The sequence below is a fragment of the Moschus berezovskii genome, chromosome 2 (assembly GCF_049115385.1).
Source record: "Moschus berezovskii isolate FMDL1 chromosome 2, NW_MosBer_1.0, whole genome shotgun sequence".
In the NCBI taxonomy this organism is placed as follows: Eukaryota; Metazoa; Chordata; class Mammalia; order Artiodactyla; family Moschidae; genus Moschus; species Moschus berezovskii.
This window is the reverse complement of record NC_142461.1, coordinates 112,482,034-112,507,088: the sequence shown is the minus strand read 5'-3', so window position 1 is coordinate 112,507,088 and position 25,055 is coordinate 112,482,034. Positions and strand designations below refer to the sequence as shown.

The following is a 25,055-nucleotide window of genomic DNA, read 5'->3' as shown; positions in this document are numbered from 1 at the left end:
TAAGTTTCATAACTTAAATTCTACATCACTATAAAATCCGAGGTCATACACACAAAAGTTTAGGATATCAAACATGAAGACACAAGAATGATGGCTGTTATTGTTTGGAGAAAGGGAGGTAGAGTATAATTACAAATATATCACACCAAACTTGGGAAGTCTGGGTTCTAGTCCTAACTTCAAAATCAGTTAATTGTGATGTCTTGAACTGGTCACTTAATTTTTCTGGGGTTCAGATTCTTTATCCATAATATAGGAAGTATTCTTAATAACTTGTAGCTTTAGCATTCTACTAAAAAAATCTACATTTTACTTTCAAGTTTTAAAATACATAATTTTTCATTATTATAGTAATATAATTTTAACTTTCTTCTCTTTGAAATTTTACTCACCAGAAGTCAGATCTTTGTAGTTTTGTTGGTTTGTTAAAACTTGAGTAAGAACAGACCGCATTGCTCCTCCCATTTTAGTTAGATCTTCTAAAAAGGAAATTTGAGGTTCCAAAAGCTGAAGGACTTTATTAAGGTCTTTCTCTGATGGAACATCAGCTGCTAAAAAAAAAATGCAATCAATTTTCTTTAAAATATTTTGCAAAGAATAATATTTTATTCCCTTAAAAACACAGTAACTTAGATAACAGCATTTTATAACCAAAAATTTAACTTAAGAACTCTTTTCAGAAAGCAGGCACCTACTCAGCACCCAGCTCGGGTAGACCTGTTTAGGAATTCAGTCCTCTGGGAAAAGACTGTTGGAGAAAAGAGATGACTTCATAAGGTACTGGATGTCCCAAGTGGCTCAGACAGTAGAGAATCCGCCTACAATGCAGGAGACCTGGGTTCAGTCCCCGGGTCAGGAAGATACCCTGGAGAAGGAAATGGAAACCTACTCCAGTATTCTTGCCTAAAGAACTCCATGGAGAGAGGAGCCTGCTGGGCCACAGTCCATGGGGTGGCGAAGAGTTAGAAATGACTGAGCGACTTTCACTCACTCACTCACAAAGTATTAATCACTTAATCTGTGTAAAATGCATTCAACTTAGGGTTCTATATTTACAGATATATACATGTAATCAAAAGATCATCTCAAAACTAGATGAACAGAGTTTAAGAAAAAGTTAAGACTACTCTCTAAAACACAACAAGACAGAAATCAAATATATTCAGATACTATAAGAATATTAGGTCAAAAATATGTCAGTTCTAAATTAAAATCTGTGTAGCAAATTACCCACCCTTTATCATATTACAAAAATACAGACTCATGTTAGCTAAAGGTCAAAGCAACTAATTAGAAAAATATGGATGTTTTTACTAAAACAATTTTAAAATACCGGGCAAGATATGCTGGTAGAGGGGAAGAGAAGAAGTCTAGAAATTTGGACAGCAACTTAAAAAGAATAGTTATGAGGAAAAGAAAAAAAAAAGATGTCTTAGAAAAACTGAGAACTAAAAGAAAGAAATGAAGAGAGAGATTTAGAGCTTAATCATAACTGGTTAAAAGAAGAATGCAGATAAGGGAGCTAACAGGGGGCCTGCATGCCCAAAAAAGGGGACATCAAGTTCTTTAAACATTTATTGAGTATCTACTATATACTGATGCTAAAGCTGAAACTCCAATACTTTGGCTGCCTCGTGCGACGAGTTGACTCACTGGAAAAGACTCTGATGCTGGGAGGAATTGGGGGTGGGAGGAGACGGGGACGACAGAGAATGAGATGGCTGGATGGCATCACCGACTCGATGGACATGAGTCTGAGTGAACTCCGGGAGTTGGTGATGGACAGGGAGGCCTTACGTGCTGTGATTCATGGGGTCGCAAAGAGTCGGACACTACTGAGCGACTGAACTGAACTGTATGACAAGCACTGAGAAGCAAAACTAAAGACAGACATAGTTCCTACCCTCAAGGAACCCCCAACCTAGTTCAAAGATAATCTGTGAATAAAATTCCAGATAACTCTGAGTCATGGAATCCAAGCCAAAAACCTTACTTTCTCAGTGGAAAACCAATACTGTGTATTATTCTTCTTTCTATTCTCCCCAATGACTTAGGTTACAACACAGCAGAAATTTAATTAACATTTGTTTTTTGGGGTTTTTTTGGTAATTAATTTATTTTTTATTGGAGGCAAATTATTTTACAATATTATATTGGCTGGTTTTGCCATACATTGACATGAATTCGCCCCGGGTTTACCTAAGTTCCCCCTCCTGAACCCCTCTCCCACCTCCCTCCTCCCTTTATCCTCCCGCTGGGTCATCCCCACATGCCAGCCCCGAGCATCCGGTAACATGCATCAACCCTGAATTAGTGATTCGTTTCACATATGACAACATACGTGTTTCAATGCCATTCTCCCAAATCATCCCACCCTCACCCTCTCCCACAGAGTCCCAAAGACTGTTCTATACACCTGTGTCTCTTTTGCTGTCTTGTATAAAGGGTTATCATTTGCATCTTTCTAAATTCCATACATATGCGTTAGTAAACATTTGTTTTTGATTTCCAGGGGCTCTAACACAAGCTCTGACAGAAAGGATGGTAGGGTGAAATGGAAAATAGAACTCCAGGTAACTGTCAAACCATGAGATTATCTCAGCTTCCATTATCTCAGATTAGATGATTTCAAGTACTCTCTTTAATCTTCTTTTTTTCTCTTTAATTTCAAACAGTGATCTATGCACAAATGAATGTAGTAGTTTACTTTTGCACAGACATAAGAAATTAACATTGAGTTCAATCAGTAATACAGAGAGAAAAACTTCATGAACCTAAGTTCACAAAATTCATCTTAAAACAAAAAAAAAGTACTTCCATTCATTCCTTTATGTTTTCGGATAATGGTAACATAATTATCAAAGCTGTGTACCTATGTCATCCACCTCTTATAACTGCTAACTGTCACCAAGGAAAATATAAATATAATATATACTCATATTAATTACTCTTTGATTAAACTAATGGTAAGCTTTAAGATTTGCATAATGTGATTTCTGTTATTTTTCTAAAATAGGACACTTGTAGCATAAAATGTGAATATCCAAAAAATCTGTTAACTAACATATGTGAAATAAAATGGAAGGAAATTTCAATAATCCTTCTGGTCTCCAGTTCCTTCATTCCAAAAAGAAAGCAGTTTGGGACTAAATCAAAATAACATTCCTTTCTGTATTTTAATGCATACCAGAAGTATCTGACGAAAGACTGTATACTCTGCTTAAAATGTATAAGTGAGGAACTGTAAGTATTTGCTCACAATGCAAATAACATAACAGTTTTAGAGATGGTGACGACACTACAATTCTTCACACTTCGAGACGCAAGAGAGAAGGTAAACGTGTGTGCCACAGCTTCAAACTTGATTTAAGGTTACAGTATTAAATAATTTAAAAGCTCTAAAACTAATGCAAATGCAGTCCCCTAAAAATGCAAGCATCTCTAGAAAGGCAAAAGACCTCATAAAAAGTTAATGTTTCCATCAAGAAACAAGAAAAAAGTCAACTAAATAACCTAACTCTACATCTAAAGCAACTAGAAAAGGAAGAAATGAAGAACCCCAGGGTCAGTAGAAGGAAAGAAATCGTAAAAATTAGGGCAGAGATAAATGCAAAAGAAACAAAAGAGACCATAGCAAAAATCAACAAAGCCAAAAGCTGGTTCTTTGAGAAGGTAAATAAAATTGACAAACCACTAGCCAGACTTATCAAGAAACAAAGGGAGAAGAACCAAATCAATAAAATTAGAAATGAAAATGGAGAGATCACAACTGACAACACAGAAATACAAAGGATCATTAGAAAATGCTATCAGCAATTATATGGCAATAAAATGAATAAACTGGAAGAAATGGACAAATTCCTAGAAAAGTACAACTTTCCAAAACTGAACCAGGAAGAAATAGAAAATCTGAACAGACCCATCACAAGCACGGAACTAGAGGCTGTAATAAAGAATCTTCCAGCAAACAAAAGCCCAGGTCCAGACGGCTTCACAGCCGAATTCTACCAAAAATTTAGAGAAGAGCTAACACCTATTCTACTCAAACTCTTCCAGAAAATTGCTGAGGAAGGGAAACTTCCAAACTCATTCTATGAGGCCACCATCACCCTAATCCCAAAGCCTGGTAAAGACCCCACAAAAAAAGAAAACTACAGGCCAATATCACTGATGAACATAGATGCAAAAATCCTTAATAGAATTCTAGCAATCAGAATCCAACAACACATTAAGAAGATCATACATCATGACCAAGTGGGCTTTATCCCAGGAATGCAAGGATTCTTCAATATCCGCAAATCAATCAACGTAATACACCACATTAACAAACTGAAAAATAAAAATCATATGATTATCTCAATAGATGCAGAGAAAGCCTTCAACAAAATTCAACATCCATTTATGATAAAAACCCTCCAGAAAGTGGGAATAGAAGGGACATACCTCAACATAATAAAAGCTATATATGACAAACCCACAGCAAACATTATCCTCAATGGTGAAAAACTGAAAGCATTTCCCCTAAAGTCAGGAACAACACAAGGGTGCCCACTCTCACCACTACTATTCAACATAGTTCTGGAAGTTTTGGCCACAGCAATCAGAGCAGAAAAAGACATAAAAGGAATCCAAATTGGAAAAGAAGTAAAACTTTCACTGTTCGCTGATGACATGATCCTCTACACAGAAAACCCTAGAGACTCTACCAGAAAACTACTAGAGCTAATCAATGATTACAGTAAAGTTGCAGGATATAAAATCAACCCACAGAAATTCCTTGCATTCCTATACACTAATAATGAGAAAATAGAAAGAGAAATTAAGGAAACTATTCCATTCACTGTTGCAACGAAAAGAATTAAATACTTAGGAATATATCTACCTAAGGAAACAAAAGACTTGTACATATAAAACTATAAAACACTACTGAAAACAATCAAAGAGGACACTAATAGATGGAGAAATATACCATGCTCATGGATTGGAAGAATAAATATTGTAAAAATGAGTATACTACCCAAAGTAATTTATACATTCAATGCAATCCCTATCAAGCTACCAACGATATTTTTCACAGAACTAGAACAAATAATCTCACAATTTATATGGAAATACAAAAAACCTCGAATAGCCAAAGCAATCTTGAGGAAGAAAAATGGAACTGGGGGAATTAACCTGCTGGACTTCAGGCTCTACTACAAAGCCACAATCATCAAGACACTATGGTACTGGCATAAAGACAGAAATATAGATCAATGGAACAAAATAGAAAGCCCAGAGATAAATCCACGCACCTATGGACACCTCATCTTTGACAAAGGAGGCAAGAATATAAAATGGAGAAAAGACAGTCTCTTTAACAAGTTGTGCTGGGAAAACTGGTGAGCCACCTGTAAAAGAATGAAACTAGAACACTTCCTAACACCATACACAAAAATAAACTCAAAATGGATTAGAGAGCTAAATGTAAGACCAGAAACTATAAAACTCCTAGAGGAGAACATAGGCAAAACACTCTCCGACATAAATCACAGCAGGATCCTCCATGACCCACCTCCCAGAATATTGGAAATAAAAGCAAAAATAAACAAATGGGACCTAATTAAAATCAAAAGCTTCTGCACAGCAAAGGAAACTATAAGTAAGGTGAAAAGACAGCCTTCAGAATGGGAGAAAATAATAGCAAATGAAGCAACGGATAAAGGATTAATCTCCAAATTATACAAGCAGCTCCTGCAGCTCAATTCCAGAAAAATAAATGACCCAATCAAAAAATGGGCCAAAGAACTAAACAGACATTTCTCCAAAGAAGACATAAAGATGGCTAACAAACACATGAAAAAATGCTCAACATCCCTCATAATCAGAGATGCAAATCAAAACCACAATGAGATACCATTTCACACCAGTCAGAATGGCTGCTATCCAAAAGTCTACATGCAATAAATGCTGGAGAGGATGTGGAGAGAAAGGAACCCTCTTACACTGTTGGTGGGAACGCAAACTAGTACAGCCACTATGGAGAAGAGTGTGGAGATTCCTCAAAAAACTGGAAATAGAACTGCCATATGATCCAGCAATCGCACTCCTGGGCATACACACCGAGGAAACCAGAACTGAAAGAGACACATGTACTCCAATGTTCATTGCAGCACTGTTTATAATAGCCAGGACATGGAAGCAACCTAGATGTCCATCTGCAGACGAATGGATAAGAAAGCTTTGGTACATATACACAATGGAGTATTATTCAGCCATTAAAAAGAATACACTTGAATCAGTTCTAATGAGGTGGATGAAACTGGAGCCTATTATACAGAGTGAAGTAAGCCAGAAAGAGAAACACCAATACAGTATACTAACGCATATATATGGAATTTAAAAAGATGCAAATGATAACCCTGTATACGAGACAGCAAAAGAGACACAGATGTATAGAACAGTCTTTGGGACTCTATGGGAGAGGATGAGGGTGGGATGATTTGGGAGAATGGCATTGAAACACGTATGTTGTCATATGTGAAACGAATCAATAGTTCAGGGTCAATGCATGTTATAGGATTCTCGGGGCTGGCATGCGGGGATGACCCAGAGGGAGGATAAAGGGAGGAGGGAGGTGGGAGGGGGGTTCAGGAGGGGGAACTTATGTAAACCCGGGGCGAATTCATGTCAATGTATGGCAAAACCAGCCAATATAATATTGTAAAATAATTTGCCTCCAATAAAAAATAAATTAATTACCAAAAAAAAGTTAATGTTTCATTCATACCACTAACTGATATCTGTAATTCACAATGTCAGATTAAGAACTTTAATAAATGATATCTAAATCGAGACATTTAACCAAAGCATATTAATCAAGATTGTGATTAAATCTTAAAAAGTAAGAATAATATCAGTAATTTGCATGTTTCTTTTCTCTTTTCAATACAATCCGGATGCTCACAAAGATACATTCTGCCAACAATATGGGAACAAGCAATTTGTTCCCTAAGTTATTATATACAAAGGGGAATAAATATTTATATACCTCTACAAAAAAGGAGGAGGGAGAGAGATTGGTGAAATAGTTTATCTCCTAAAAATCTAAGTTAAAGTCACTTTCAGGACTTCTTAATTCTGCTCTATCACAATACAATCACAAGTCAAATCACTTCAACCCCATAAAATAATTATTTCCTCTTCTGCAGAAGGCCAAATAAGTTTGATCAGAGACATTTACAACCCAGCAAAAGAGACTGCCACACTGTGCCTACTACAATGTATCTATGAGGTTATATAATTGATATTTAGTGTGCTTTTATTTAGTATATCACAGTCATCACATAAAAAACGTTAAGCCAAAAAAAAAAAGGTATCTGAAAAAATTCACCTCATTGTTAGTGCTAAACTTTGTTAATTGAGAACTTAAAAAGAGTACTAACAAAAAGTGGATTAAACCTACCTGGTTCATTATAGCCTTCTCTTAAATACTGAATAAGACAAAAAATAAATCTTGGAAGAACAAATTCAGACATCATCAATAAGTCTTTGGGGACACAGGGAATATTTGAACTTGATTTAATTTGATGTCTTTTGCAAAACCTGTAACAGGAAAAAGAAAAAAATTAATGGTTCTGTCACATCTGCTAAGAATATATTAATTATATTTACAACATCCATAAAAAGAATGTGGGCCAATATCAAAAGGAATGTATTACTCTTTTTATGATTTTAAGGCACCAAGTTAAAAAAATATAGTTTTAACTGGTCTTTAAATAAAAACTGGCACTGAGGAAGATTTCTTCCTAATAAAACATCATACCGTTACATTTCAACTAGAATACAAAAAGAAAATCTTGTTACCGACTTTATACTTTTTAACTGCAATTTATTAGTTCCAAGGATTAATTTATTACTTTCACTCTTTATAAATCATTAAGTACAAATTGATTATTTCTCAAACTTGGGAATTATAAACTTGGGATTATTTAAAAACTTGCATTTTCCATTCCTTAACTATTTCGAACTTACTGCATTGATGAATGGATAAGTGATACCAATGCTTAAAGTCTACTGGAAAAGTATATACGCTTAAGTATGCACATGTCTTCTAACCTTATTTATACTAATTTTAAAGTATGGCTGGTATATTTGGGCAAAACTGAAGTAAACTATTCTATATTTATAATCTGAATAGTCATAAATAAGGTATTTTGTGACCAAACACAAAATAAACACACTAAACATAAAATATACCTAGAAAGAAACTTATTGCAACAGATGGAGAAACTATTTTAGCTGAAAAACATGAAAAATCTGAATAGAGAAAAACCACATTCCCAAATGGAAAAACCTTTTTTTAAAAAAAAAGTCTCTTCCACCAAACGCAATGACATTAGATTTAAATTTCCATGGGATTAATTACAAACTAATTCTAAAGTTCAAATGGAAAATCATACGTGTGAAAGAAAATAAGCAAAACATCTTACAAAATGATTATTGACAGTGACCCACATTTTAAAACATAGGACAAATCCAATATAATTTAAAATATGCAGTAATGTCTTTATAATGACCCATAAGGTAAAAGAATCAAAAGAGTGGATATATGCATATATACATATATAACTGATTCACTTTGCTGTCAACTATACTCCCAAAAAAATTTTTTTAATAAAAACAAAATAAAATCTGTGATAATATGATATCAATAAACCACAATGGATTCCAGAAACAGACTATGTAATGCCTAAGTCAATTAATGTGGGGGGGTAGAAGATTTTCAATAAATTGCTAAAGGACTAATTGATTACATGCAGGAAATAAATTTGATCCTTATCTCATACCATATACAAACTAAATTCCACATAGATGAAAAATCAAGCAGGAAAAAATTTACCAGGAAGAAAATAAACTATTACTCCTATTATCTCAAAGAACAGAAGTCAAAGCAAGATTGAAAACCAAAAGTCATAGAAGAAAGATAAAAACTGGATACACAAATTAAAAGTTTCTATGCAGAAAACAATTACAAACTGGAAAAAACATTTATAACATATGAAAGATTAATATCTATGATCTTTAAACGCTTGAAAAATGGGTTTAAAAGAAAATAATTCATAAAAAAATCAGCCAAGGTCACGGGCAATTCACAAAAGAAGTGAATGACCACAAACATACGAAAAGATGTTCAAGTTCTGCAATAATCAAATGAATGAAGTTTATTAAAATAAAAAATGAGCAATTAGAAAATCACCATGTTGTGATACCTATAAAATAATTGACCCATGCAATGGAGTCATTAAAGAAAGGCTTAAAGAGAAATTTTCCACTTAGAGAGCAGACTCTTACATCCATATCAATCTTAGTATCAACAGAAGAGGGGAAAAAAAAATCAGATGCTATGATGCTTCTGAAGTACTCAGTGCTATTTACAAAGAGTTTTTACCAAACAAGTTGAACCTAAATGACACTAGAGCTAAGTAGTCAAGTCTCTAGAGCTAAGAGATAAAGAAACAAGTTAAATGACACCATAAGAAAGAAACAGAAAAATCATGAAAGCAGAACATTATATAGGAAAACTGACTCCACTGCAACTGATCACTGCAGCCTGTCAATGGCTGAGAGAAAAAGGAGGTAGAAGGAGCACCAGCGCTCGAGAGACCCAGCAGCCACCAGGAACATGTGAACGGATTCTAACCTAAACCAACTTGGAAAAGGCATTTTTTAGAAAACAGAAGTCCAATTAAGAACTGAGTACTAATTTGTTAAATAATTTTATTAGGTAAGATAACGGCATTGTGGTTATGTAAGAAAATGTTCATAGCTATTTAACAGTAATAAGGAATTAACTTTGTTTAGGTATGACACCAGCACTGTGGCTAACAATGAAAGGAGAGTCTTGTCTTTCAGATATATAAATGTTTATGAATAAAATGCTACAATGTATGAGACTAGCTTCAAACTAATTTGGTTGTGTAAAGGAAAATAAGTAGGAGTATACCAAGCCCAGCTTGAGTTGTTAACTGTAGAAACTGGGAGACTGATGAGGGGTTTTGTTATATTCATTAAGCAGAATGTGGGCCAATGTCAAAGCCAATAAAGTACCACCACTTTCAGATTTTTAAGACATCAAGACAAAAGAATGTAGTTTTAATTGGTCCTTAACAAAACATCACCAAAGGAGTTTTTTCCTAATAAAATATTGTATCAATTAAGTTACACTCATTGCTTTTATACCTATATGAAATTTTCTCCACTAAAAGGCTAAAAATTTTTTTAAAGAAAGAAAATTCATTTTTTAAAAGATGAATACTGAAGCATACCGGGGGATGATCAAATACGTTTGGGATTTGTTTCAAAACACTTTGGCGAAACAGAAAAAAGAGGCAAAGGCGGCAAACGAGTCAAAAATCTTGATAAACATTGAGTCCGATGATTGGTGTGTGGAGGTTCAAAGTTCTATCTTTACCTTTGTGTATGGTTGAAATTTTTTATAACATAAAAATGTTTTTTCATCTTGCAGATTAGGGAAAATTTACTTTATTAACTCATTGGAAAGCATGTTCAGAAATTTATCATACACACGGAAGGGTAAATAGATCCAGTTTTGGATGACATTTTAACAATATCTATTAATACTTTGGGCTTCCCTGGTGGCTCAGATGGTAAAGAATTTGCCTGCAATGCGGGAGACCTGGGTTCAAGCCCTGGGTTGGGATGACCCACTCCAGTAATCTTGCCTGGAGAATCCCATGGACAGAGGAGCCTGACGAACTACATTCTATGGGTGGCAAAGAGTCAGACACAAATGAGCAACAAATAAGCACAGCACAGCGTTAACACTTTAGGTATTCATAACCTTAGCTGAGCATTTCTATTTCTTGTAATTAGATAGAAATTATTATAAATTTGCAAGAATATATCTACAGATATATTCACTGTATCACAGTTTGCAATGCAAAAAAGGTAGGAATTACTCATGTAATAGAATAAAGATTAACCAAAATTTTGTAGATCAATAAAAAACACTGAATTTGTTATAAAGAATGAGGTAGATCAACAAGTACTGAAGTGGAATTATATCTAAAGTGAGAAAAGAACTGCATACCACACATATATATGTACATATATATAAAATAATCTCTTTTATAAATAAAATTTTGGAAAAATAATAGAAAATAAGATCTGTAAGAAGAAAAAATTTACAGAAATGTACACCAAACTTTGTAAAAATTAACTGAAAATGGGATATAGCATACTTTTACTGTCTACATTAATTGTACCTACAATGCTTAAATTCTGTAAGATAAATATATGTATAACTGTGTAATCAAAAGGAAAAAACCTACCCCCAAAATGAATAATAAGTTATGCCATTCATTTGGCTTTAGTTCCACAATTTGAACATTCATTCTTAACCGTTTTTGGCTAATAGACCCTTTTCAGAATCTAATGAAAGTTATAACTCTTTCTTAAGAAAAAATATACACAAACACACAAAAATAAAACAGAGTGCTCACATACTATTTAAGTCTATCTACCCTTAAAGCAGAACTTCCAAACATCAGGTCAACAGATTATAGTGTAGAGATAGGTAGACTGCCTCAGTCCTCACACAGATAGGCAGGGTCTGAGCAGCATCCTCAGCTGCTTCTGTGCCCCGTCCAAACATCATTTCCATATTTATCATAGAATGAAAAAAGTTAGAAAAAAAAAAAGTTACACCCTAAGGGCTTCCCTGGTGGCTCAGCTGGTAAAGAATTCGCCTGCGATATGGGAAACCTGGGTTAGATCCCTGGGTTGGGAAGATCCCCTGGGAAAGGGAATGGCTACTCGGACAGTACTCTGGCCTGGAGAATTTCATGGACCACATAGTTCATGGGGTCGCAGAGTCAGACATGGCTGAGCAACTTTCACTTTTCACTTTCACTTTTCATTACACCTAAAAGTCTAAATCTTTATTTAAAGGGAAATAGGAACTTAAGAACTTCTTTCAGATGGGGTACACAAAATCTAAGTAAAATCAAAGAAACTTTAAAAATTCTCCTCTAAATCTAATTTAACTGAAGTGCTTATAAGCATGAATGTAGAAACTGAAAGCTTTCTTAGACGCTTTCTGTTTACAAAATAAATAAATTCAAAAGAGCTACTGAACAGAGACTGAAGAACATTTCAGTTCAGTTCAGTTCAGTCGCTCAGTCCTGTCCGACTCTTTGCGACCCCATGAACCACAGCACGCCAGGCCTCCCTGTCTATCACCAACTCCCGGAATTTACCCAAACCCATGTGCATCAAGTCGGTGATGCCATCCAACCATCTCATTCTCTGTCGTCCCCTTCTCTTCCTGCCCCCAATCCCTCCCAGAATCAGGGTCTTTTCAAATGAGTCAGCTCTTCACATCAGGTGGCCAAAGGATTGGAGTTTCAGCTTTAGCATCAGTCCTTCCAATGAACACCCAGGATTGATCTCCTTTAGGATGGACTGGTTGGATCTCCTTGCAGTCCAAGGGACTCTCAAGAGTCTTCTCCAACACCACAGTTCAAAAGCATCAATTCTTTGGCGCTCAAGCTTTCTTCACAGTCCAACTCTCACATCCATACATGACCACTGGAAAAACAACAGCCTTGACTAGACGGACCTCGGTTGGCAAAGTAATGTCTCTACTTTTTAATATGCTATTTAGGTTGGTCATAGCTTTTCTCCCAAGGAGTAAGCGTCTTTTAATTTCATGGCTGCAATCACCATCTGCAGTGATTTTGGAGCCCAGAAAAATAAAGTCAGCCACTGTTTCCCCATCTATCTGCCATGAAGTGATGGGACTAGATGCCATGATCTTAGTTTTCTGAATGTTGAGCTTTAAGTCAACTTTTTCACTCTCCTCTTTCACTTTCATCAAGAGGCTCTTTAGTTCTTCTTCACTTTCTGCCATAAGGGTGGTGTGATCTGTGTATCTGAGGTTATTGCTATTTCTCCCAGCAATCTTGATTCCAGCTTGTGCTTCCTGCAGCCCAGCGTTTCTCATGATGTACTCTGCATGTAAGTTAAATAAGCAGGGTGACAATATACAGCCTTGACATACTCCTTTTCCTATTTGGAACCAGTCTGTTGTTCCATGTCCAGTTCTAACTGTTGCTTCCTGACCTGCATACAGGTTTCTCAAGAGGCTGGTCAGGTCAGTGTCAAATGGCTTTGAGGAATAACATTTCAACCTGGAACAAAGGCTGAAACAGCAAGAATGGTCTAAGCAACTTAGAAATCGAGGTTACAAAAATAACTATAAGATACTATGCGTGTGTACTATCTTATACTGGAACAGCAAGAATGGTCTAAGGAACTTAGAAACTGAGGTTACAAAAATAACTATAAGATACTATGGGTGTGTGCTAAGTTACTTCAGTCATGTCCGACTCTTTGCAACCCCATGGACTGTAGCCCACCAGGCTCCTCTGTCCATGGAATTCTCCAGGCAAGAATACTGGAGTGGGTTGCCATTTCCTTCTCCAATAAAACACTATGAGACTGACAAACAAAATTGGTTTTTGCATTTTAGTCTGAGAAATAATATGGGGAACTAAAGCATCTTACATATTACACAGCAAGTGCTCAATAAAGGTTTGGCAAAACAAAGATTTAATCTAATAGTAGAATTCCAAAACTGATTTCAAGGGCATCCAATTAAAGAAAAAAAAAACAGAACTCATTTAATAATCCCAGCTTTCAAATATGTTTTTAAGAACTATATGTCTGGCACTTAGGCCTTAGGAATAGAGGCCTTGCTCTCATGCAGCTAACTTTCTATCGAGGGAAGAAGCGGGTTGAGGCAAAGGATAGAGAAACAAATTAATATGAAAAATAAGCTCTACAAAATAATACCATAGCATGATTTATAGAACGGGTCCATTAGGCATCTTTGAATTGGGTTTCTCAGGGAAGGCCTTTCTGAAGACTTGACATCTGGGCTACAGACCAAATGAAATGAAGGAGCTACGCTAGCAAAGCTCTATGGGTTGAGCATATTGTCAAGAGGTATGACAAACACGACTACATACAATCAGGTTCTAAAGATCTCATCCCAGGTGAATAGAGAGAGGGCTTTTAGACAATTGGTATGGCTCCAAAGGAAAAATGGCAGGAAGTAGGCTCGTTCGTCTAGGGGTATGATTCTCGCTTCGGAAAAATGGCAGGAAGTAATGTGCTTGCATTTGCAATTCCCAGGTCACAGATTTTTTTCTTCAAGGAACCCAACAGTTCTGAATGAGTAAGAAGATTAAATATTTCTTAATGAAGCAGGATGTTATGGCAATAAATAGGATGGTCAAATAGAACTATAGAAAGAGTTGATAAAATAGCATCTCCAAATTTTATTTTACCTCAACTTTTAAAAAAAATCTTCATTGAACTGACAGAAAACTGCCCAAAAGCAAAGTGTTCAGCTCAATGAAGTATCACAAACTGAACACATCCATGCTAGCGGCAATCAGATCAAGCAACAAAAAATTATCAGCATCCCAGAAACCCTCTGTGTAATTCCCCTAATACCAAATTTAAATGACTAAAAACAGAGTTCCTATACGCTGAAAAAAAGAGAGCGGGAAGAACAGGACAGGAGGGAAAGGGACAGGATGGCAAGAAAGAAAAAGGACCAGAGGATTCTGGTCATCCATTTGCAAATTACTAAGACTTGGCTGGGGGGAAGAAGGGCAAGGAGAAGCCAGCTTAACTCAAGCACATATTTCAAAAATTAAAAAGCATCTGAGATAAGCTCCCCTAAAAATTAGACTGTGGCACGTACATTACATGGCTAACTCAGCACAAATTACATACAAAGAATAATTTCACATATAATCTAAGGTAATTCATAGAGAGGGCTTTCTTGTTAGCTCAGTGGTAAAGAATCCACCTGACAATGCAGGAGATGCCGGGTTCAATTCCTCGACTGGGAAGATGTCCTGGAGAAGGAAAGGGCAACCCACTCCAGTATTCTTGCCTGGAAAATCACATAGACAGAATAGCCTCGCAGGCTACAATAAACGGGGTCACAAAAGAGTCAGACATGACTTAGCAACTAAACTTAGTAACTAAACAACGACAATTTATAGAGATCCCTAGAAAGACATGCATCCCAAAGTAAAAGCCCCTGAAATAATCTCTTCATTTTACACATAGGGAAATAACAGAAACACTAAATGACCTATCTAATAAAATTTCTAAAAGATTCCTGAAGATCACAAAAGGCATATCATAAAGATATATATGGTATGCAACAAATCTACATACATAATATGACCTCAGTAAAAATATCAATAAAGAATAAACAAGGTGATTCTAAAGTTCCGATGGAAAATTAAAAGCTAAGAATCTTCTGAAAGATAAATGTAATGAGAGTACAGTAGTTTTCAGTTCAGTTCAGTTCAGTCACTCAGTCGTGTCCGACTCTTTGCAACCCCATGAATCACAGCACGCCAGGCCTCCCTGTCCATCACCAACTCCCGGAGTTCACTCAAACTCATGTCCATCGAGTCGGTGATGCCATCTAGCCATCTCATTCTCTGTTGTCCCCTTCTCCTCCCGCCCCCAATCCCTCCCAGCATCAGAGTCTTTTCCAGTGAGTCAACTCGTCGCATGAAGTGGCCAAAGTATTTATCAGGTACTAATTTAAGGTTGAAAGTGAAAGTGAAGTCGTGTCCGACTCTTTGTGACCCCATGGACTGTACCCTACCAGGCTGCTCTGTCCATGGGATTTTCCAGGCAATAGTACTGGAGTGGATTGCCATTTCCTTCTCCAGGGGATCTTCCCAACCCAGGGATTGAACCAGGGATTGAACCCGTGTCTCCCGCATTGTAGACAGACGCTTTACCATCTGAGCTACCAGGGAAGTCCATTTTAAGGTTAGAATAATCAAAACAGTGTTGCTATCCAGCCTTTAGGCAGTTTACATTCTAGAGAGTAGACATTAATGATAAATGCAATTAAGTAAACTATAAAATAAACAAAGAGGGAGTTGGGACAGAAATTCACCTATATGTGTTCTTACTTTGTATCTCTATATTTCTACATCTTTCACATTGGTGGCTTGAGTAAAGAACAGATTAACCTCATGTCTAAAACTGTTATATTACACAAATAGTTAATAAATAAAAGGAAACATTTTAAATTCCATCTAGATAGGTTTAATATTATTTACTGGGGGCAAAGAGTCGGACACAACTAAGCGACTGAACTGAACTGAACTAAAAGTACTAGAAAGTCAAGGCTATGGTTTTTCCAGTGGTCATGTATGGATGTGAGTTGGACTGTGAAGAAAGCTGATCACTGAAGAATTGATGCTTTTGAACTGTGGTGCTGGAGAAGACTCTTGAGAGTCCCTTGGACTGCAAGGAGATCCAACCAGTCCATTCTAAAGGAGATCAATCCTGGGTGTTCATTGAAAGGACTGATGCTAAAGCTGAAACTCCAATACTTTGGCCACCTCATGCGACGAGTTGACTCACTGGAAAAGACTCTGATGCTGGGAGGGATTGGGGGTGGGAGGAGAAGGGGACGACAGAGAATGAGATGGCTAGATGGCATCACCGACTCAATGGAGATGAGTTTGAGTGAACTCCGGGAGTTGGTGATGGACAGGGAGGCCTGGCGAGCTGTGATTCATGGGGTCATGGAGAGTCGGACACGACTGAGCGACTGAACTGAACTGAACTGAAAGTACTAGAAAAAGAAGGAAGGAAAGTTATGACCAAGCTAGACAGCATATTAAAAAGCAGAGACATTATTACTTTGCCAACAAAGGTCCGTCTAGTCAAGGCAATGGTTTTCCAGTGGTCATGTACAGATGTGAGAGCTGGACAATAAAAAACGCTGAGCACCAAAGAATTGATGCCTTTGTCCTGTGGTGCTAGAGAAGACTCTTGATTGCTCCTTGTACTGAAAGGAGATCAAACCAGTCAATTCTAAAGGAAATCAACCCTAAATATTCATTGGAAGGGCTGATGCAAACTGAAGCTCCAATACTCTGGCCACCTGATGCGAAGAGATGACTCAGTGGAAAAGACCCTGAGGCTGGGAAAGATTGAAGGCAGGAGGAGAAGGGGACGACAGAGGATGAGATGGTTGGATGGCATTACCGACTCAATGGACGTGAGTTTGAACAAGCTCCGGGAGATAGTGAAGGACAGGGAAGCCTGGCATGCTGCATTCCATGGGCTCACAGAATCGGACAGGACTGAGTGGCTGGGCAACAAAAAAGTTCTAAATTTACTTAAAGAAGGCATATAAGATTAGAAGATTTAAGGTAAAATTAAAGATGTACAGACATTTAACTTTTAAGATAGCAAATAAATTATAAATTGAATGCCTGAAGGCAGAAGAAAAAAACAATGTGGCACTGGCACATGACAAGATATTATCAGTGGGCATATTAATTACTGTGAGTCCAAAAATAGAATCAAATATATGTAGAATTTAATTCATGACATAGGTAGATTTCAAATCTATGAGAAAAACTTGGCTCATTCAGAGAAATGGTATTGAGATAATTGAATAACCAGACAGTTTAGGGGCAGGAAAATGAATCTCCTAACATCACGAAGCGAAGTCGCTCAGTCGTGTCCGACTCTTTGTGACCCCATGGACTGTAGCCTACCAGGCTTCTCCGCCCATGAGATTCTCCAGGCAAGAATACTGGAGTCGGTTACCATTTCCTTCTCCAGGAGATCTTCCCGACCCAGGGATCAAACGTGGGTCTCCCGCATTGGAGGCAGACACTTTAACCTCTGAGCAACCAGGGAAGCCCATACACCATGATAATAAATAAGACCCATATCAAACTTCTACAGATAAAAACTATGTTAGAAACAAAAAAATACACCTGATGGGATAACAGTATATTAGACACTAGAAAGAGAAGATTAGTAATTTACTGACAAAGCAATAAGAAACTATGCAAAATAATGCATGAAGACTGAGAAAAAAGAGCATCTCAGTGAGGAGTGGGATAAAAACAAGCATTATTGCCTTACATTGGAATCCCAAAGAGAGGAGAAACAGAACAAATATGTGAAGAATGGTCAAATTTCTTCCAAATGTATTGAAAATCATAATATTACATATCTAAGAATTCACAAAGCAACCAATATATAAAAGCAGACTTTTCATCAGAAATCATAGAATCCAGAACACAACGGAGAGACACACTTAAAGTGCTAAAACAAAACAGCCCTGCAAATCCAGAATTCTTAATATAAAATAACTTTCAAAACTGAGAAATAAAAACTTTTCAGACAAAGTCTAGGAGAATTCATTGTCATTATAAAAATAATTAAAATAAATTCTATAAGCAGCCCTATGATAAGCCCACATTTTGAAAAACTTACCCTCCCATTAACAGGCATGTGAGTGACTCATCTTAGAAGTAGACCCTTCAGTCCCAAGAAGCCTCAGAAGACTATAACCCCAGCCACTATCTTAACTACAACCTCTTGAGAGATACTATGTGTACAATGCTATAACCACACATCTAAGCCACTTCAGAATCCTCTGTACACAAAAAGTATAAGATAATAAATGTCTGTCATTTTAAGCTGCTCAGTTTAGAAGTGATTTGTTACACAGCAATAGATAACTACTAAAATACTATCAATCAATTACACCTAACAGAACACTACACCCTACAGTAGCTGGACACTCATTTCACTGCTCATAAAATATGTCTCAAAAATTTCTTTTTAGATTTTTAAGAAGCAAATGGATATTATTAACTCACAGAATTATATAACCAACTTCAGTTCAGTTCAGTCACTCAGTCGTGTCCGACTGTTTGCAACCCCACAGACTGCAGTATGCCAGGCTTTCCTGTCCTTCACCAACTCCCAGAGCTTGCTCAACTCATATCCATTGAGTCGGTGATACCATCCAACCATCTCATCCTCTGTTGTCCTTTTCCTCCTGCCTTCAATCTTTCCCAACATCAGCCTTTTCCAATGAGTCAGCTGCTTGCATCAGGTGGCCCAAGTATTGGAGTTTCAGCTTCAGCATCAGTCCTTCCAATGAATATTCAGGACTGATTTCCTTTAGGATGGACTGACTTGATCTCCTTGCAGTCCAAGTGACTCTCAAGAATTTTCTCTAACACCACAGTTCAAAACCATCAATTCTTCAGCGCTCAGCCTTCTTTGAGGTTCAACTCTCATATTTATATATGAATGACTACTGGAAAAACCACAGCTTTGACTAAATGGACCTTTCTCAGCAAAGTAATATCTCTGCTTTTTAATATGCTGTCTAAGTTGGTCATAACTTTTCTTCGAAGGAGCGTCTTTTAATTTCATGCCTTCAGTCACCATCCACAGTTATTTGGGAGCCCAAGGACATAAAGTCTCTCACTGTTTCCACTGCTTCCCCATCTATTTGCTGTGAAGTGATGGGACCGGACGCCATGATCTCAGTTTTTTTAATGTTGTTTTAAGCCAGTTTTTTCACTCTCCTCTTTCACTTTCATCAAGACACTCTTTAGTTCTTCCTTGCTTTCTGCCATAAGGGTGGTGTCATCTGCATATCTGAGGTTATTGATATTTCTCCCGGCAATCTTGATTCCAGCTTATGCTTCAACTAGCCATGCATTTCACATGATGTACTCTGCATATAAGTTAAACAAGCAGGGTGACAACAGACAGCCCTGACATACTCCTTTCCCAATTTGGAACCAGCCCATTGTTTCATGTCCAGTTCTAACTGTTGCTTCTTGACCTATATACTGATTTTTCAGGAGGCAGGTAAGGTGGTCTGGTATTCCCATCTCTTTAAGAATTTTCCACAGTTTGATGTGATCCACACAGTCAAAGGCTTTGGTGTAGTCAATAAAGCAGAAATAGACGTTTTTCTGGAACTCTCTTGCTTTTCCTATGATCCAACAGATCACAGAAACCAACTTAAACATCAGATAGTGAAAGTCACTCAGTCGTGTCCGACTCTTGCAACCCCATGGACTGTAGCCCGCAAGGTTCCTCTGTCCATGGGATTCTCCAGGCAAGAATACTGGAGTGGGTTGCCATTTCCTTCTCCAAAGGTGATCAGCTTAAGTCAGGTTTAAATCCCTTATGAGCTTACCAATGGCATTTTGTTGATGCTGATCACCACAATTCTTTCTCTGAACTACCATACTACAATGCCCCGTAAGAGTATTTTTAAATAATCATCGTGTATATTTATCAACATATACACTGACTACATTGCACAGAATTAGCACAAGGCATATATTTCTAATGCATATACCCACTCTCCATGCCCCTTCTGTTATGAAGTGAAATGAGGCCACCTAACTTTCATACACTGAAGGCTTAATTTCCAGTGTGACTGTATTTGGAAATAGGACCTTTGATTAGGTAATTAAAGTTAAATGAAGTCATAGGGTGGGGCCCTAGTCCAATAAGACTGGTGTCCTCAGAAGAAGAAAAAGAGACACCAGAAATACAGGTACACTGAAGAAAGACCACATGAAGACACAGAGAGAAAGCGGGCATCTGCAAGCCAAAGAGAGAGGGTTCAGGTGAAATCAAACCCAAAACTGCCAGCATCCCAATCCAGCCTCAAGAAATAAATTTCTGTTATTTAACCCCCTATTTTGTGGTAACATGTTACAGCAGTGAGACTACTATATACCCTCATTAAGACATGACTCCCTAAACACACGATGGAGCCAGGCTTACTGCCAGCACTGAAATTAGTCCAGACCAAAGACTCATAGCAATACTGACAAGCAGAAAATATCAAAAAAGGATATATGGGTCTTATCCAATCGTGGAATTGAAGCATTTTAAACTTACGGAGAAAGCAAGAGTTTCAGAAAAGCATCTATTTCTGCTTCATTGACTATGCCAAAGCCTTTGACTGTGTGGATCACAATAAACTGTGGAACATTCTGAAAGAGATGGGAATCCCAGACCACCTGACCTGCCTCTTGAGAAACCTGTATGCAGGTCAGGAAGCAACAGTTAGAACTGGACATGGAACAACAGACTGGTTCCAAATAGGAAAAGGTGTACGTCAAGGTTGTATATTGTCACCTTGCTTATTTAACTTATATGCAGAGTACATCATGAGGAACGCTGGGCTGGAAGAAGCACAAGCTGGAAGCAAGATTGCTGGGAGAAATATCAATAACCTCAGATATGCAGATGACACTACCCTTATGGCAGAAAGTGAAGAGGAACTCAAAGGCCTCTTGATGAAAGTGAAAGAGGAGAGTGAAAAGGTTGGCTTGAAGCTCAACATTCAGAAAACAAAGATCATGGCATCTGGTCCCATCACTTCATGGGAAATAGATGGAAAAACAGTGGAAACAGTGTCAGAGTTTATTTTTTGGGGCTCCAAAATCACTGCAGATGCTGATTGCAGCCATGAAATTAAAAGATGCTTGCTCCTTGGAAGGAAACTTATGACCAACCTTGATAGTATATTAAAAAGCAGAGACATTACTTTGCCAACCAAGGTCCGTCTAGTCAAGGCTATGGTTTTTCCCGTGGTCATGTATGGATGTGAGAGTTGGACTGTGAAGAAGGCTGATCACCGAAGAATTGATGCTTTTGAACTGTGGTGCTAGAGAAGACTTTTGAGAGTCCCTTGAACTGCAAGGAGATCCAACCAGTCCATTCTAGAAGAGATCAATCCTGGGTGTTCACTGGAGGGACTGATGCTAAAGCTGAAACTGCAATACTTTGGCCACCTCATGCGACGAGTTGATTCACTAGAGAAGACTCTGATGCTGGGAAAGGTTGGGGGCGGGAGGAGAAGGGGACGACAGAGAATGAGATGGCTGGATGGCATCACCAACTCGATGGACATGAGTTTGGGTGAACTCCAGGAGTTGGTGATGGACAGGGAGGCCTGGTGTGCTGTGATTCATGGGGTCGCAGAGAGTCGGACACGACTGAGCGACTGAACTGAACTGAACTGAAATAACACATGGACCAAAAAAGAAATAAAACTACACTGGGACAATTTTTTCAAACCTAAAGTATTTATAAAGACCAAAACTTTGCTGATATACTGTCCTGGTCAGGTAGTAAAGCGACAGACATCCTGACTGTACTGTTGGGAAAGGTGTAAATTAACACACCAAATATGAGGACTATTAAAAGTATAAACACACAACCATTTGACCCAGTAATCCACAGGTTAGAGTCAGGACAGTCTAATTTCTAATTTGGAGCTCTTATCCACCATACCTGTGAAGAATTTTCTTAAACCACAGTTAAAAGAAAGAATTCTCATATGCTGTCCAAGTAAAAGAGATAAACTGGAAGATGTAGGCCAGCCAAAATAATAAAATATTGTAATTCCCTTACCTTTCAATGGTTTAAGAAACAAAGAGAATATCAAAATCAGGGCTAATTCAAAAAGTCTGATCCAACAGGAAGTCTAGACTAGCAACTGGCCAAGGAGCACAGCCTTGGGACCCACTTGATCAGGGGTGATTAAGAATCCAGGACCCTACCTAATCAGTGACCAAACAGTTGCACCATCCATCCAGGGAACACAGTCTGTGACCCAGCCCAACCAGAATAATTATGGAGCCCAGACAGTGGTCCCACTTGACCATGAATCCCAGCCAGCAGCCCCACCCACCCAGGGAGCCTAACTAGTAAATTCATCCAACCAGAGGACCTAGCCAGCAGGCCCCTCCCAACCTCAAACTAAGGACAGTAGTCCTACCTCACTGCTGCTGCTAAGTAGCTTCAGTCGTATCCGACTCTGTGCGACACCATAGATGGCAGCCCACCAGGCTCCACCATCCCTGGGATTCTCCAGGCAAGAACACTGGAGTGCATTTCATTCTCCAATGCATGAAAGTGAAAAGTGAAAGTTAAGTCGCTCAGTCGTGTCTGACTCTTAGCAACCCCATGGACTGCAGCCCACCAGGCTCCTCCATCCATGGGATTTTCCAGGCAAGAGTACTGGAGTGGGGTGCCATTGCCTTCTCCAACCTCACTAGACATGCTGAAAGCAAATGCTGCCTGTTAGTATACATTACCAATTGGCCCATCCAGAATCCCAAACTGGGTTGACTAGAGGTCTTTTCCTGTCAAAGTGAACCTAAGGAGTTCACCTCTTCAAATACACAGATACCAACACAAGGACAGAAGGATCACAAAGAAATCAAATAAATCTGATACCACTGAAGGAAATTAATAAAGCTCCAATAACGGACACTGAAGAAATGGAGATCTATGAACTGAATAATAAGAAATCCAAAATAATACTCTTAAAGAAGTTTTGTGAACTACAGAAAATACAAATAAACAGTTAAGTGAAAACAGGGGAGAAATACATGAATAAAATGAGTTCAAAAAGATACAGAAGGCATCCCTGTGGACCAAAGGCAAAGAATCTACCTGCCAATGCAGGGGTCATGGGTTCAATCCCTGGCCCAGGAAGATCCCACATGCCACAGGACAACTAAGCCTGTGCACCACAACTACTGAGCCAGCACACAGGAGCCCACGAGCCACAACTACTGAAGCCCACATGCCCAGAGCCCACGTTCTGCCACAAGAGAGGCCATAGCAATGAGGAGCCAGTGCACCCCAAGAAAGAATAGCCCCTACTCACTACAATTAGAGAAAGTCTGTGCACAACAAACTCAGTGCAACCAAAAATAAAAATAAATAAAGAAGTCTTTAAAAAAAAAAAGGATATGGAAACCATAACTGATGATCCAATGGTGAAGAACCTTCTTTGTAATGCAGATAACATAAGTTTGATCCTGGGTCCAAAAACCAAGATCCCACATGCCACAGACCAACTAAGCCTGTGTGCAGTAACTACTAAACCCACATTCTCCAGTGCCCATGCACCACAGAGAGCCCCGACATGTGACACTACTGAGCCTATGTTCCACAACTAGAGTCTGTGTGCTGCAATGAAAGATCCTGTATGATGCAATGAAGATCCCATGTGCTGCAACTAACACCTGACACAACCAAATAAACACGTGGAAACCATTTTTTAAAATAAATAGAAATCCCAGAGGTGAACAATATGATTGAACTAAAAAAAATTAAGACAAAACTTCAACAGAAGACTTTAATGAAGCACAAAGAATCAGTGAACTTGAAGAAAAGTCACCTGAAATTACCCAGTCAGAGATGCAAAAAGAAATGAGAACTAATGAAGAAAGTCAAAAGGATTAATGGGACAACATTCAAAGAACAAATATATGGATTATGGGAATCACAAAAAGAGAAGAGAGAGAAGGAGATCAAAAGTTAACTTAAAGACATAATGGCTGAAAACTTTCCAAGTTGGGGAAATAGATGGACATTCAGATTCATGAGACCCTAAAGCTCCTAAATAGGTTAAGCCCAAAAAGGGCTACATTGAGACACATTATAATTAAGTTACCCAAAGACAAAGAGAGAAATTTGAAAGCTGCAACAGAAAAGTGAATCATCACATAAGGGAGCCCCCACATCTGCAAGGGGATTTCTCAACAGAAATCTCACAAGCCAGGAAAAAGTACAGTGAGATACTCAAAATACTGAGAGAAATACTGTAAACCAAGAAATTATGCCCAGCAAAACTGCCTTTAGAATTGAAAGAGAGATAAAGATATTCCCAAACAAACAGACAAAACCTGAAGGAGATCATCAGTAGATGTAACTTACAAAAAATGCTAAAAGGAACTCTTAAACTGGATTGAAAAGATGCTAATTAATAACTTAAAAAACATATAAATGTGTAAAATTCACCAGTTAAGGTAAATATATAGTCAAAGTCATATTCTCTAATGTTGCAAAAGTGATGTGTAAATCACTTTCAACTCATATGAAGGTTCAAAAAATGAGTGTATTAAAAATAACCATAATTTTAGTAACTGTTAACCAGATGGAAAATATCAAAATCAGATTGATTATATTCTTTGCAGCCAAAGACGGGGAAGATCTATATAGTCAGCAAAAACAAGACCTGGAGCTGACTGTGGCTCAGATCATAAGCTCTTTATTGCAAACTTCAGGCTTAAATTGAAGAAAGAGAGAAAACCACTAGACCATTCAGGTATGATCTAAATTGCATCCCT

General features: G+C 37.8%; 1 protein-coding gene across 6 annotated transcripts in view; it reads right to left on the bottom strand.

Moving 5' to 3' along the window:
• UBR3 (ubiquitin protein ligase E3 component n-recognin 3) overlaps nt 1–25,055 on the bottom strand; it is a 209,680-nt gene that overhangs the window by 162,260 nt on the left and 22,365 nt on the right. For 4 of the 6 annotated variants that reach the window (XM_088829999.1, XM_088830004.1, XM_088830007.1 and 1 more), the window contains exons 2-3: nt 7,445–7,584; nt 393–551 (exon numbers count right to left, since the gene is read on the bottom strand). In XM_088829999.1, the coding sequence (XP_088686125.1) occupies nt 393–551; nt 7,445–7,584 (299 nt within the window). The remainder of the gene's footprint in view (nt 1–392; nt 552–7,444; nt 7,585–25,055) is intronic. The other 2 variants (XM_088830000.1, XM_088830013.1) reach the window with 1 other exon arrangement.